The 15866-nt window shown below is 38.3% G+C and overlaps 1 protein-coding gene across 4 annotated transcripts in view; it reads left to right on the top strand.

Moving 5' to 3' along the window:
- NRP1 (neuropilin 1) overlaps positions 1 to 15866 on the top strand; it is a 178276-nt gene that overhangs the window by 70772 nt on the left and 91638 nt on the right. For all 4 annotated transcript variants that reach the window (XR_011473161.1, XM_070429205.1, XM_070429194.1 and 1 more), the window contains 3 exons: positions 3381 to 3608; positions 9776 to 9931; positions 12178 to 12344. Coding sequence is in view for 3 of the 4 variants with exons in the window: in XM_070429205.1 (XP_070285306.1) it covers positions 3381 to 3608; positions 9776 to 9931; positions 12178 to 12344 (551 nt within the window). In the remaining variant the exon portion in view is untranslated. The remainder of the gene's footprint in view (positions 1 to 3380; positions 3609 to 9775; positions 9932 to 12177; positions 12345 to 15866) is intronic.

Genomic DNA, 15866 nt, shown 5'->3' with positions numbered 1-15866 from the left:
ACACACATATCTATATTCGCTCTACCTGCACATGGCACTACAAAGAAAAATGGTGCCACCAAAGGGCCTGAGAGAACAGCCATTTCAGTGTTCTCAAAGATCTGAAAATGGTTGAAAGAGAAAAGAGAGAGAGATCTATTACTATGTCATTAAGAATTATTCATCTTCTTCCAAAAGAATTCCATTCCCTTCGCTCTCTTAGTCTCAGATGTACCATTATTTCTCTGTCCTGCTCTCCAGCACCATCCTTAAAACAGAAAGCCTTTTTTGATTTTTTTTCTTCTTGCCTCCCTACATCCCATATGGTTTCTAGTTCTTTGGAATTTTTACCCTAAGATGTCAGAGTCACACTTCCTTTCTATGCCCATTGCCATTAACTAAACAGGCCTAATCTGTGGTTCTCTCCACCCTCTCTTATTCTACATACATTTTCTCAAGCAGTCCTCAAGCCATAGTCTTCAAAATGACTATGGCAGTTCTCATGGGTCATAGTCAAGCCTCATTGTCTTGTTGGGTCAAGTGCAAGGCTTAACATCACCTGTTCAGGACCTTCTCCAGCTCCTACTCTCACAGATCACAAGCTGGCTTTCTCCCTCAGGATAGTGCACTGGGTAATGCCCAGCAGACCTGAATGTGAATTTTAATTCTGCCACTTACTATTTGAGAATGTTCAGAGCCTCCAATTCCTCATCTGAAAAATGGATAATATTATCTAGCACAAGCTTGTTGTAAAGATCAGTTGAAATGGAAAACATGCAGCCACTGCCTGGCACTGAAGATGTGTCCAATAAGAACTTATTGTTGCAATGATTATGGATTAACCTGGTGCCTTCTGGATTCATAGCCCTTTCTCTCTTCGGTTTATGGCCCTTAACTTATATAAGCAGCTAGCTCTGTCTAAATGAATTTTTTTCAGGAAGCTCTTCCAAATTAATATACTTTGTTTCTTATACATATACCCAACTTATCTCCTACATATAAATATATACATATATATACACATAATGTATTCATATGCACACAAATATTTCACTTACATTTTTTCTTAATATTTTCAAATTTCTAAAAAGAATATTTTCAAATTTCTTCATGCATGCATGTTTCCTTTCCCAACTACATTGTTATTGCTGAAAAATTCAAAAAGACATTGTCCCCCTCACTATGCCTCCTAGAACCATCCTGGAACCCAATGTCTCTCCCCAGGTACCCCCCGTTTCCCTTCTACATCTCTTCCCAGGTGCTGAAACCTTCAGCCACCAGCCCTAAAATCATTCCCATTCACCTAAAGAAATTTCTGTGGGAAATCCAAGCCAACCCACGTATCACTCTTCCCTTCCTTCCCTTGGCCTGGGCCATCCAGGCCCAAAGCAGGGAAAAAGCTGTAGTCGTTCTCTATGGGTCTCAGTGCAGGAGAGGGGCGCATTTACTAAGAGGGGGATGAGTCTCTGTGTAAGTCATTTGATTAAAAGTTTCTATATTTAATAATTATTCCAAAGAGAGTATCTTAGCTATTATTATTATCCATTTTTATTGCCATTAACAATGGAATGTCACTCTTATAGCTACACAGAGTACTCTCAGTTTTACAGATAATGTCAGAAGCATGGTGTTCACTGGCTCCAGTGGCATGCACCTTGTATCAGCAGCTCATTTGCTCCTAGGCATAGGGTGCTGCTCGCCCTCCCTCCTGTTCCTTGCTTGTATACTCACTGCAGAATTCCTTAACCCACTCCTGCCATCTCCTTTTTGGGGATGTATTTGCTCAACTGTGGCAAATTTATGCAATTGTGAATAAGGAAAATATTAAAACAAATATGTACGATGGAGGAAGTAGGAAATTATAGAATCTTTTAAGTTTAAAGGGATTTTATTTTTTCAAATCCCAAAGTCTACCTCCCATTTGCAATGCACAGATTCTGAGGAACAGAAAGGTTAGGAGACCACTGAAGCTATGCAGCAGATTTGTGGTAAAAAGGCAGGACTGGAACTCAGACCTTCTGGTGCTCAATCAAGTTCTCTTCCATCACCACATGGAATTTTCCCAGCTTTTGTCAAACACTTTAGAAAACCTGAGCTAGCTTCCAAAGGTATCTGACAGGACAAGGACACAGTGAAAGCATTGAAATATATTTTATTTTTAAAGTATGCCCTTATTTTTGTCATTTTTTTCTCTCTCTCACTTATCTTAATCTCACCTGGATAGTTTTATCTAAGAAGGAGGAAATATCAGTACTGGCATTAAACCCTGCTTTTGCTTTGCCTTACAAGGACCTAGCCAACATATTGTTTGCCCCAGGGAGGAGGTAGGAGGTCTCCAGGGTCACTGTTCCTACATCTTGGAAATAAAATTCTAAAGGATTCCCAATATCATAGTCTCCCAAAATGTATACACACTTTAATAGCTGATAGCTCAATTTTGAAAATGAAATGCATTTTAGTGAACACTGCCTTTATAATTATTCAAAGTATGTGTATACATTTTTAAGACCACCCTATTTAGTGCTGGATGCCATGAATTGAAATTGTGTCATTTGTGTAGTCATAAGGTCAGCTTAATATATGTCTGAATATGCTTGATCAATTTAAATTACAAATCACCATAATTTGTAAAGTATTGATCAATGAATAGTCATTAAAATCACACATTAAAAATATATACATTACACTCATATATATAATTTTAGAATGGCAGACAGTACTGTCTCTGATACTGTGGAGAAGGTTAGGATATCAACCTTGATATTAGGTGACTTCTAGCAGCATGGCCTGTAATCACAGTTATGGCGCCCTCACTAGCAGCCACACTTTACCAGCACACCTGTGTCAACACCGCTCAGAATGAGTCACTCACCCTGGGTACATGTACGAATTACCTTTCACAGTTAGTTTGTCAAAAAGGTAGAGGTCACATCTGGCAAAGTTACTGAGTCACTGGTGTAGGAATCTGAAACCCAAACTCTCTCCATTGAATTCTCCCTCTCGCCTTTGTAAATGTTCCATTTCACCAATAAAGGGCTGTCAGTCTCAAGATTTAAGGATTTAAGCTTGAAGGGGCTATAATTATTTCTCTGGGACTCTGTCAAGAGATTTCTGTACTTACTCATTCATTGTTCCCATGTGATTTTATATTTGTCATTTTTTTCTCTCTAAACAGCAGAAGTTTTTTAATTACTCCACACAAATGGAAAACTAAGGTGAAGACAATAAATCTGAACTTGACTTTTCATACCTAGTAGTACTATGAAAAGGCTGAGTGATTTGGACAGTGATTGCAAAGATCGGCTTTTATTTGAAAGATATGTGGTCTTTGCCCAGGTTATTTCTTAATGAAGTCATTTAAAGGGATTTTCACTTTGCTCCTTTTTCTCTTTTGTTCATAGGTCCTGAGTGTTCCCAGAACTACACAAGCCCTAGTGGAGTGATAAAATCCCCTGGATTCCCTGAAAAATATCCCAATAGCCTTGAATGCACTTATATTATCTTCGCACCAAAGATGTCAGAGATTATCCTGGAATTTGAAAGCTTTGACCTAGAGCTTGACCCAAATCCTCCTGGGGGCATGTTCTGTCGCTATGACCGGCTAGAAATCTGGGATGGATTCCCTGATGGTAAGAAGGGAAAGAAGAATCCCCAAAAGGGAAAGACCTGAGGGGCCGGGGCGGGGGCGGGGGGGTAATGGGATCCTTTGACACATGTCATGATACATGCATCATTTTTTAAAAATAGCTCAGAAGGAGGAAGGAAATCAATAATTCTATGCAGAGCAGCTTTGAGCTCAAACAGCCTTAGTAATTAGTTCAACTCCTTCATTTTGTAGATAAGGAAACTGAGACCCTGAATGATCATGCAAAACCTCATACTTTTTTTGTGATATAATTAAAAACCAATATATAGTTTTCCTGACGAAAGTATTTTGTTCATTTTATTGACCTGTCTACTGGTCATTAATTCATAGGCTGTTAGAGGAGAATATCTTAAGAGATAAATTAAATCAAACCATTCATTTTACCAATGCTGAGCCTAAGAAAAGTTAAATACCTAGTAAAAGTTTAGGGGTGAAATAAGCATCCATTATGCTACTGAAAAATTTAGAAGAGGAATGAGAATGTTTGAACATTTCTAATTTAGACAGACCTTGCCCACTTCTAGTGAATTTTTATCTTTGGCAACTTGAATCACCTCAATACATTCTTCATATTCATTGTTCCTATCATCTGAATTCATTATACACTTTTTTGATTGAGCACCTGCCCTGTCCCAAGCAGTATTCTAGCCACTTGGTAAATAAAACCATCAAAGATGACTATCCTTGTGGAGCTTAGATTTGGGGGGGGGGGGGGGGAGGGGAATGAAAAAATAAACAAGGCATAGTACAAATAAATGAATTATATGTATGGAATGTTAGAAGGTGAGAAGTTCTATAAACAAGAAAAAAGTGAAAGAAAGAAAAATAGAGCAGTATGAAGGTATGAAATGTGCTAGTGTTAGGGGAGAGGGATGTGTGGAATAATTTTTAAATAGGATGGTCAGACTAGGTCTTCTACAGAAAGTGATATTTGAGCTAAGATTTGAGGGAGGTCAGAGAGGTAGCCCTGTGGACACCTAAAGGAAAGTTTTCCATTTGAATCCTTGTGAATTAGAAGAAGAATGGCAAAAATACACACCCAAATTCTGAACAGCGGAAGAGAACATCAAATAATTTGCTGCAGCTGCATTGCATGGCATAGCTTGTCTTGTGTTTAGTCTGGTTTAATATTAATATTTTTCTAGAGAATACACTATACAAATCAGAAAGGGCAGTTTGGAAGTTCTTACAAATCATGCAGACATATATAACCATCTATAAAATATTATTTTATGATATTATCAATTTGGAGGAAACAGTATTTAAATAAATTATAGATGGAGAACAAGTATAATGTAAAAGAAATTGCCTTTGACTTTGAAATGACATTAAATTATCAGTGTAATTTAATTTAGTTATGTTCCTGTTCCTAGACAATAAAGGAGAAAAACTGGGTTTAAAGAAAGCTTATATTGTCATTGGAATACATGGATAAGTTAACATTATTTTAGCTGCTTTTTTAGTCTTTTACCATATAAATAGGGTTATGATGATCTTAAGGAAACTCCTTCATTAAGTAATGAGATTTTCCCAAACAGAGTACTGATTGATTTCCAAGTATTCAATCCAATAATTAGGAAAACAATATTATAATAGTATTGTAATAATAGTTGGAACATTTAATAAAGGGTTCATTTGTTCACAACCCAAATTTCCAGCCTTCCTTTCTAGAACTTACATTTAAATTAACATCTGAAAAAGAGGTCTAATCAACCACCTTATTTAGAATACTTTCAGAAAGAAGCTCATTGTTATTAGTGTCAAGGGTTTTTCAAAGTAGTAATTTTCTGGCTTTGGAAAATCACTGAGTTGAAGGGAAGAACAATTAACAATGAGAGTTGTTAGCCTTGCAATTCACCCATGTTTTGAACTATGGTGAGTTTGACTTGATCCCAGAGAAAACTGGCTTTGGAATGGGAAAAAAATGTGTTTGTATATTTGTTAATGTTTACCTGGCCTTGTCCATCTTATGCCAACGTAGCAGCTCACTCTCTTAGCCAAAATGAGAGACTGCGTGCTCTCCTGAATTTCTGTCAGTGGCACTAGAAACATTTTTTCATAGTAGTTCAATACATACAGTTTCTCTGCCAGCAAAATTGCTTTTAGTCTTTGATATTCTTTCCAAAAACAACAACCAGAAGGTGCTGAAGGCTTTTAACCACCAAGTGATTTTTATGTTGCATTTTATCACAAACATTAAATTAGATGACTAAGTAATTCAAAGCTACCCATTGATTCAAATAGACTTTGAAGAAAAGCAGTTCACTCCAAAACTGGAAATCCAAGGCATGCATGTTGTGAACCACATATCTCCATCTATCATGCTCTCTGAAGCTCTGTGGATTCACAAGTAGCAACTCTGAAGTAATTGAGGAAGTTTAAACATATAGCTAAGCATGCTGCCTGGTTGATGCCACAAATGCTTGTGCTGAATCATGGAACCAAGTATGAATGCTTAACTCACACCACATGGATGCAGATGAAGTCAGCCCCCTTCTGGGGAGGGGGGAGGAGAAGCTGGGACTATCCTTGTTACCTATATCCTAAGCATTATTGATGATTTTAGGAATACCTTTCATAAAAGCTAAATTGAGTTCTGTTTTTAAAAATTTACTTTTAAATTAAAATTAACCTTCTAAACTATAAATATAAAATATAAATCACATAAATATAAACATTCCAAAATATAAATGCAAGTGTTTTTCTGGGGAAAAGTTGCAAAGTCCAGATAGTCTCCACCAAAAGGTTCATTACTGTAAGACTAATATACATAGCCTATCTTGCACCTTTCTGAAATGATTCCATTATTTATTTATTTATTTATTTATTTATTTATTCATTCATTCAAAATACCTCATTTTAAAATGACCTCTTTAGATTAGATCATTGTCCTTTTTTAAAAAAAGTAAAAAGGTAGAAAAAAGCCAAAGTGTCTGACTCTGAAGTAGGGTGGTAATTATTAGAGAGATTAATGGGAAAATACGAAGAATGAGATACTACCATTTCCAGTTCCAGGTATATCTTTTAAACTATACAAGTACTATATTAGTTTCACACCTGAGAAGATATCAATGATTTTAGGAATTGTAGCAGTTCTACTCTCCCTCAAGAGATAGCTTAGTCCATATTGCTCGCTTAAATTCTTCAACAATTCAATTTTTGAATGATACTTCTGTTTTTGTGACAATTTTCTTCTCTTTGGTGTTGAGTCCAAAAGAATGGGAGAAGGAAATCTAGTCTCTGTGTTCATGTAAATACACAAATGCACACAAACCTGAGACGGACAAGAGTACTTTACCCACTCTCCCTCAGATCAATATTGCATTAGTTTGCTAGGCTAAGGTCTCACTGTTGTTCAGGAAAATTCAATACTTCTTTGTATTATAGTCGAAAAAGCCTTTCACTCTCATATCTTCAGGGTTCCTGTAGAGAGTTGTATTCTGCTGTCTGGGGCAATGTTCTAAAGGACAGAAGGCAGATTTACACAGCATGCCATACACATTATAAACCAGTGAGTCATGGAGACTCTAAATTATGAGTCTGCACTAGACAAGTTCTCTTCTGTTTGCTCCTTCAAAAAGACTCCCCCTCCCCCCACCCTCTTCAGAGGAACTGGGTGACAGTGGTGGGGGAGGATCAGCAACCAGAGCTGAAGGGGGTGACTACAACTTCCCTTGTGCCCTATATTCTTGCTAAGGTCAGTGACCATGGTGATCAGAGAAGGACCCCAACGATTAAGGCTGTAAAAGTTTGCCCACAAACAAAAGAAAAAGAAAGTGATGAAACCACAATAATGGAATTTAAATGAGGGAGGATGAATGGACTCTAAGCCTCCCATTAAGATTGAAGACCAGAAATGGGATTCTTTTTAAGGAAAGAAAATATTTGAGTTTATACTCTAGCTAGATATTTTTATGCATATGTATGGGCAACTTTACACTCCATACTAAAGGAAAAAAGTGTTGGATTGTGGTAGGGCCACATTCGGAATGAGGAAAATCTGGCAAAGTACTAGCACTTACAGAAGAATCTGAGGCCAGGATTAAAGCTAGAAAAACAAACAAACAAACAAAAAACAGCAAAAGTTTCATCTTCTGAAATGTTCTCTTCTGCCAACTTGGAATGTAACAAAATGTTCTTCCCATAATGCAAAGCCACTGCCTATGACCATGTGATGCATTCTAGATAATCTTTATCAATTCCCCTAAATGGGTCAGCCTTCTTGTTTCCTTCATAATAAAGCAATATAAACATACACACAATGTTTGCTTGCTGAAGAGTGAGGGATTACAATAGACAGAAAACTCTTGGTGTGTTCCTTTTTGAACTTATTGGGATGATATTGGTTAATAAAATTATTCAGGTTTCAGGCATACAATTCTACAACACATCATCTGTATATTATATTGTGTGTTTACCAACCCAAGTCAAGTTTCCTTCCATCACCATTTATCCCCTCTTTACCCTCATCTATCTCCTCCACCCCACTTCCCTCTAGAAATCACCATACTGTTGTCTATGTCCACATGAGTCTCTCTTTTTTTTCTTTGCTTAATCCCTTCACCCTTCTCACCCAGCCCTCCATCCTCTCCCCTCTGGCAGCTGATAGTCTGTTCTCTTTGAATTCTGTCAAATCAATTGCTTTGAATGCATGAAATAACCTTTTTGTACTATCTCAAATATGTAAACTATGTGGGGTTAGGTTTTGTTTTTCTTTTTCTTTGTGTTTTTTGTTCTCTTTTCAAGAGTATTGGCTAAGAACTAAAAACCTGTTAGCCAAGAATCTGAACACTCTAAAAAGAAGGGTTCTCAGCCAACCTAAGAACTCAGCTGATATGTGGGACTCCAGGCTGATCACTTCTGTGGGGTTCGCTTTTTCAGTCACACTTGGAGTTTCTCTGAGCCTTCGTCCACAGCCTTCTGCATCCAAGCTGCACATACAGGCCTTGGAACACCTCTTCCCTGTTGAAGGCTTATCCTGCCAGGGATAGGTCCACCTACTGTATTTTCTTGAACAAAGCAATAACTTTTAGTTGAAATGCACAAAATCATGGGTTTCTTGGAGGGTAAAATGGTCCACGTCAGATTGTCTTTCTAAGTCCAAACCATCTGGTACGTTTTACCATATGTGCAAAGAAAAAACCTAGAGAAAATGATACTTTTTTTTTTTTGTCTTGCTATTGATCTGGACAGGGAAATGGAAAAAGTCTCCAAACCCAGATGGCCCTGCACCATCCATAAGACAATTTATAATTATTAATTGCCAAGATTTGTCTAAAAGCACTTCAACAAGGGTGTGGCCAGTGTAAGCCAAATAGCAATTTAACTTTATCACAAATCAATCAGCATTCCCAAACTTGACTGCCTCAGGGACTACTTTCTTCCTGGTGCACACAGTCAAATAGCTGCTGGGACCAGCTCTTGGCCGCTGGACACCAGTGCAACGCAGTCAGGGGAAAAACTAGGACCGAAGTCAGAAAGATGTATTTTCCTTTCATTTTGATTACAACTTGCTATTTTGCATAAATGATTGGTATCTACAGTTTCTAAATTTTTAAATTGTCACAATTGTAAATTAGTCTTCAGATTAAGTTCTGAGTTGGACAGGATCCTTTATCAAAGTCACTGATATTTGTCATAATAGGGCTCGAGGATTAAAATATAGAATGAGGAAAGAAATCAGGGTTACAGTGTTGGATCAGACCCTGAGTATTGCCCTGGTTCCAGCCAGGATCCCAGGACATAGGCCTTCCTTAGGATCTCCTTCTAGGGCAGGGCAGTGAGGACAGGCAACTCTAAGAGACCTTGTTCACCACAGCATCGAATTGGTCCTGGAGATGAATTCCAAGGTTCCACTTAACAGCCCAAATCTCATTCTTTGAAAGTGAAGAAAGCATTTTGATTCTGTTACTGAACACAACTTGCTTCCCAGGGAATGTGGTGATATCTGTTACTGCTCTTCTGAGTACACTTGGAAATTCTCTCCACAAACCTGATTGGATATGTTCAAAGCAAAGCAATTAGCCAGGGAAGATGCTTTATGTAGGAAAACACTGGGTTCCACTGGAACCCATGTTTGCAAATGGAGGTTCTTGCATCTGCTTTAGAAGAAAATATATTTTAATGTTTTTTGCATTTCTCCCTTTCCAGTTGGCCCTCACATTGGACGTTACTGTGGACAGAAAACACCAGGTCGAGTTCGTTCCTCATCTGGCATTCTATCGATGGTTTTTTATACTGACAGTGCGATAGCAAAAGAAGGCTTCTCAGCAAACTACAGCGTCCTGCAGAGCAGCCTCTCTGAAGGTCAGTGTTCATTCACCTTGCAAAGCCTGTGGGAAATACTCCTTGTTATTCTTCCTCACACACCAGGGGTAGCAAGAAACAGTAAAGAAATGTTTCATGAATTGGATTGCCAAGTGTTTATTTTTCTCTTTTAAGTGGGTTTTACGAATATCAATAGGAAGAATTATCTGGTGTGCTTTCTTAATAAAATTATACATGAGGTGGTTGCTTATAAGCCTCTGAAATTATGGGAGAAAGTGGGAAATCGAAAAACAGTGCTTTGAAACAATGAAATATGCCAGGCCACCTACCTGGCACCTTCAAATATGTATTGGGCTGAGATTCCTAGAAGGACAAGCATGCATCATGGATGATAAGGATGAATCTGTGGAGTTCATTGACAGGGCAGCCATATAGAATGGATGGTGTGCCATGGTCTGGATGCGGAAACCGTTATGTTGTTCTTTCTTAAGTGAATGAAAGTGGATATTCATGTAAAAGAAGCATGTAATTTCTGTTACAACTTTGCATAAAATAAAGAAAAAGGAATATCTGTTTATATCTTATTAAAATACTCAAATAACTCTGCCCTTCCTCAAAGTTTATGTGTTTTCCAGCTTTTAAGGGCCCAATGGGGGAAAAAATAATGAAGAACAATGAATAAATTGTCTCATCAGTTCTAGCTTTTGGGTTGTAAAGTAAGATAATGAGAAGACTAGGTGTTTGGAGACCTTTTATACCAGATCTTAATGGAAAATAAAAAGGCCAATTAAATTCCAAGAAATTTAATTGATTAATTAATCCATGTATTTTTGTGCTATAAATATTTTTATATTACAAATAACAAGCCTAACCTTAAAAGTATAAAACCAGTGAATGAAAACCTTTTATGCCTTAAAACCTTACCTATTGCGATAGAAAATTCAAAAAATGTAAAATTTTGGTTAGTTGAGATTTTCTGGATGGTTCATTTTTAAAGCCTTTTTCACTTTAGTGCCTTAGATTCACATTTTCCTAAAATTAATGATTCATTTTCCAATATCATATGTCATATCAATTTCATATTTTATTTTTTCACTTAGTGTGAGACCTAGTGGAATACATGGTCATCATTGTTAGCATTATTTTATGCTCTAAAACTCTTAAACTGTTGTGCCCTTTGGGATCATATGATACTGCATTTACCCCTGACAGATACTTTTGTGTTTTAATAAAATAAACTGGTGATTTTAATAATCATGACTAGGCCAGGAGCAGGTAGCATGAGAACTAAAAGATGCAGAAGAGGTGGCTTGGGTGCCAATTGCGAAGATTCTGAAAGACAGAGTTAAGGACTAGTGTCCACTGACTATGGATTGTAAATGGACATAGAATTTTTTCACCTTTATTAAATACTGTAAGAAATAATTCAATAGTAAAATTTTATTGAAACACAATCTTTGGTGTGTGCCCATGTGACATGTCTACATACATTCAACTTTGAAAAGAAATCGGAATTTCCATCATTTCCTACCAATTTCTAATAGTATTCCTGTCAACCTTGGTCCAGTTGGAAAAATATTTAATCACTATGAGGTCATCATAGTGTTGCTTTAAGTTATTATTGTCATGGTCTGGCTGAGTGGCTCAGTTGGTTCGACTGTCATCCCACACACCAAAAGGTTGTGGGTTCGATTCTGGGTCAGGGCACATTTTGGTTTTGATCCCCAGACATGGTGCATATAGGAGGCAACCAATCTATGTTTCTCTCTCTTCTCTCTCACATCGATGTTTCTCTCTCTCTCCCCCTTACTCTCTCTTTCTCTAAAAAAAAAAAATAGGAATATATATCCTCAGGTGAGGATTAAAAAAAAATTATTTCCATGAACCTGAGTGTCCATCAATAGATAAATCAAAGAGAACATGTGAAAAATGTAATATTATTCAGCCATAACAAGAATGAAATCTTACCATTGATGACAAAATGGATGGACCTAGAAGATATTATACTAAGTGAAATAAATCAGACAGAGAAAGACAAACTCCGTGTGACTCCACTTATATGTAGAATCTATAAAACAAAATAAATGGGCAAACAAAACAGAAACAGAAATTATTGCCATGAAAATGCATATATGAGTCCTAGCTTCTAATAAGTTCTTTACTGTCATCTTTTGTAAAACTTTGTTTGAACACAATATGAAATTTTTAGTCTGTCAGATTAAAAAGAAGAAGAAACACGGGTACCCTGTTTTGATGACTTTGGGCCATTTTTTTCCTCCTTTCAGATTTCAAATGTATGGAAGCTCTGGGCATGGAATCGGGAGAGATTCATTCTGACCAAATCACAGCTTCTTCCCAGTATAGCACCAACTGGTCTTCAGAACGCTCCCGCCTGAATTACCCTGAGAATGGATGGACTCCTGGAGAAGATTCCTACAGAGAGTGGATACAGGTAGGTTGCTTAAGACCTGGCACATTTAGGGTTGAAGATGATTTTGGTCATTTAGAAAGATTGTTGAAAAAACGCAATGCCTGACAAGTGCCTTCAGATGAGAAGAGAAGGCTAATGGGCACTAAGTCACTGTGGAACCATGTCACCAAGGCACACCATCAAAAAAAAAAAAAAAAAAGCAAGCCCTGATGACATCTCTGAAAAGCCAGGCATCTTCTCAAATACTTACATAGGACTCTTCACAGAATTTAAGCAAAGATATCTCACTTTGGTAACACTGAAAGATCTGATTTTTCCCCAAAACTACACATTTTTTATTAATATGCTTCCTACTTCAACAGATGTTTATTTCCTGGATGGAATATATTAAACCTACTTGTAGACTTGAGTGAAATACTTGTTCCCTAGTATAGGGTTTTTAATTTATTTGTTCAGGTAGACAAAGGGAAGAAGCAGATTGAGGTTCACTTTTCCATGTAGGGTAACATAGCACAGGCGGTTTATTTGGGGGCACTGGTCTCTGTGGATTATGTTTACACATCCATGTATGAAATGCACATATTCATATTCTCATTAGTGAAATTGTTTCTGCTTTCCTCACTTTGCTCTGGCATTCCCTTCTCTCCCATAACCCTTATATTCCCCACAAACCCTCCTCCCGTCAGTAGTATCCCCACCCCTCACTCATCTCTGGTCTTGATCCTAACACCATATCCAGTCCTCAACTTGCCCAACCTTGATATCTGGATACTCCCAGACAAAGCTCACATTCTTGACTTTTTCACCCATTGTAAAATGAAACACACATATCTGGCTGAGTGGGTTAACCTGTGGGCAAATTATACAAAGTGAATTGCTGAAGGATCCAGGCTCCCTTTTGAGGAGAGTAGGCAGCACCTTGCATTCATTGCTAGATATATAAAAATGACTAATTCCCAGAGGGAGAGTTTCTCAGTAAGAAAAAAAACCAAGGTTATTAACCCTCTATTTTCAACATCTACTGCTGCTTCAGTCTTTTGAGAACAAAATGCCAGATTTTGTTTTACTTTGGAAAGGTCAATATTAGTTTAACATACATTTAATGTGAAATGGCCTATTATAGGAGACAAACTCATCCTAACCTCTTACAGGAGACTGAACTAATGCTGAGAAATATCTAAAGGGTGAGAAAAGATGAGACTTTTACCTTAAGACTACTGAATCCAGTTCTATATTAAGTCAGAAATGAAATGAATTTGCCTATGTCAAAAAAGCTCTTGGTAACTTTAACTTGTTTTTCCACATTCCCAAACCAACAAGCAATTGTGTGTGATTGACAGATGTGCCTCTAGAGGAAAGCTTACATTTTGCAGTGCTAAGAGTGTTTGCATGGTAATGTAGTCCCATTCTTGGTAATGTGGAAAGCGCTCAATAATTTAGGGGAAGTGGTCTTGCAAGAGGTCTGAAATTGCAACTGCAGCAATTCTTCTGTGCAAGGCAAGTCAGTAGAAACACGGAAACAAAATAGGTCCTGCAAAGTAATTTTCAACAGGACAGGATTTACATCATTCTCAGGAGTTAGACACAATTTGAGATTGCCCTAGAAGAAAAAAATATCTCAAATGTTCCAACTCTTTCTATCAAAGCATGTTCAGGAAAAGCAAAGCAACCAAAACAAGAAGGTTTATTTCTTTCTTGTGCTACTTTCCATCTCTCATTCGCTGAAGGGCTGCTCCACATTTTCTCAACCAGGGCCCACAAGGAGGGGGAGCAGCCATCATCTGAAATGTTGCCTGTCACCAAGGCAGAGGGAGAAAGAGAGTGTGGTAGAACATGCTGGCTCTTTAATTCCCTCAAAAAAAGCACTTCCACCCACTTTTTTTTTTTTTGCCAAAGCAAATCCCACAGCCACAGTAAACGTCTGAGAGGCAGCAATTCAACATGTGCTAACAGGAAGAGAGCTAGAAATAGTTGACAATTGTGCCATTCATAAAATAGTTACCATTTATTGCATACTTACTATTCGGCCTGACCTCGCTGAATCCCTGACATAATTTTAATTCTCTGAGCAATCCTGTGGAAGAGATACAATTATCCTCATTTTAAAACACTGAGGTTCAAAAAAATTAGTAAATGCCCTAGGTCACAGTTAGTGACTGAGTTTGGCAACCAGGGTCTGTGGGACCCCAACACCTGCTTCTTTACACAGTGTGCTGCATCTTTATCATTCATTACCACCCCTAGAAATTCAACCACTTTCCTCCCGTTAGACTTTCCTCTCACTGGGAGGGCTCACACCAAGATGACTTGGGTGCTAACTGCTTCTAAGCCTGGCATGCAGGGCCCTAGCTCCTCAGCCCTCTCTATAAGATGAATGTCAAAAAAGCTTAGAGTCTGCTCACCTTGAGGTAAAATGAGCTTTTTCTTCTTGGGGAGCTTAGTGGGCTCATTTACATGTTAGTTGTGTCTGTATACCTGGTGGGAGTGCCTAACATCCACCCAACACCTAATTACGAATAATTTCATGTGTTTCCAGCTTTTCAGAAACTACCTGGAGGTGGTTAGCTCCTTGTTTTTATTAGCTAAATGCTTTACAAATTACCCAAATACAGCATCATTGGACTGAGGGGCAAGAGTCACTTACCCCATCACATCAATATGCAGATGGTATTTGTTTTCTTTTTCAGCTTTTCCACATTTTGCATCAAATATACCCTACAAACATGTTACTGTAGCAACAAGGACAAACACTTGCATGTGTTAAATTAATAAAACAATATTGGAAGATGACTTTCCTTCAAGATAGGAACACTCTTAGGTTCCCATTGTTTTCTCTGGGAAATAACTGAGTGACATAAAAAAAAACAATGCACCATTAACCATCCACATGAACATTCACAATGGTGCTTCCTGTGAGATCTGTTGTCTGCCAGAAAGCTTAAAAACAAGAGGCAGCTTAGTGAGAAGGAGCACGAAGGGAAGTCTCAACTCAGAGGTCTACACATGGTCATATCCTGCTCAAAAGGCTACTCATATCCTGAGCAACTAAAACCTCTTTATGGTCAATGGCAGAGTTAAATCACAACGTGAAATTCTCCTATTATTTTTTAAAGTATTTCATTCTGTTCTGTGTCCTAGAGCTGCTTATCTTATTATTAATTTAACTAGAGGCCCGGTGCACGAAATTCGTGCACTGGGGGGAGGGGGCCCCTCAGCTGGCCTGCACCCTCTCCAATCTGGGACTCCTTAGGGGATGTCAGACTGCCTGTTTAGACCCGATCCTTTATCAGCAGTTGGACATCCCTCTCGCAACTCAGGACCACTGGCTCTTAACCACTTACCTGCCTGCGTGCCTGCCTGATTGCCCCTAACCACTCTGTTTGCCAGCCTGATCACCCCCAACTGCTGGCCTGATCACCCTCAACTGCCTCCCCTGCCAGCCTGTTTGCCCCCAACTACCCCCTGCCACCAGCCTGATTGCTCCCAACTGCCCCCCCCTCACCAGCCTGATTGGGGTTGGGGGGCCGATTGGGGGTGGGGCTG

The sequence above is a fragment of the Myotis yumanensis genome, unplaced genomic scaffold, assembly GCF_028538775.1.
Source record: "Myotis yumanensis isolate MYYU_CA2020_CCGP unplaced genomic scaffold, mMyoYum1.0.hap1 SCAF_1, whole genome shotgun sequence".
Lineage (NCBI taxonomy): Eukaryota > Metazoa > Chordata > Mammalia > Chiroptera > Vespertilionidae > Myotis > Myotis yumanensis.
The sequence above is the reverse complement of the archived record's forward strand: the minus strand, read 5'-3'. Positions and strand labels throughout refer to the sequence as shown.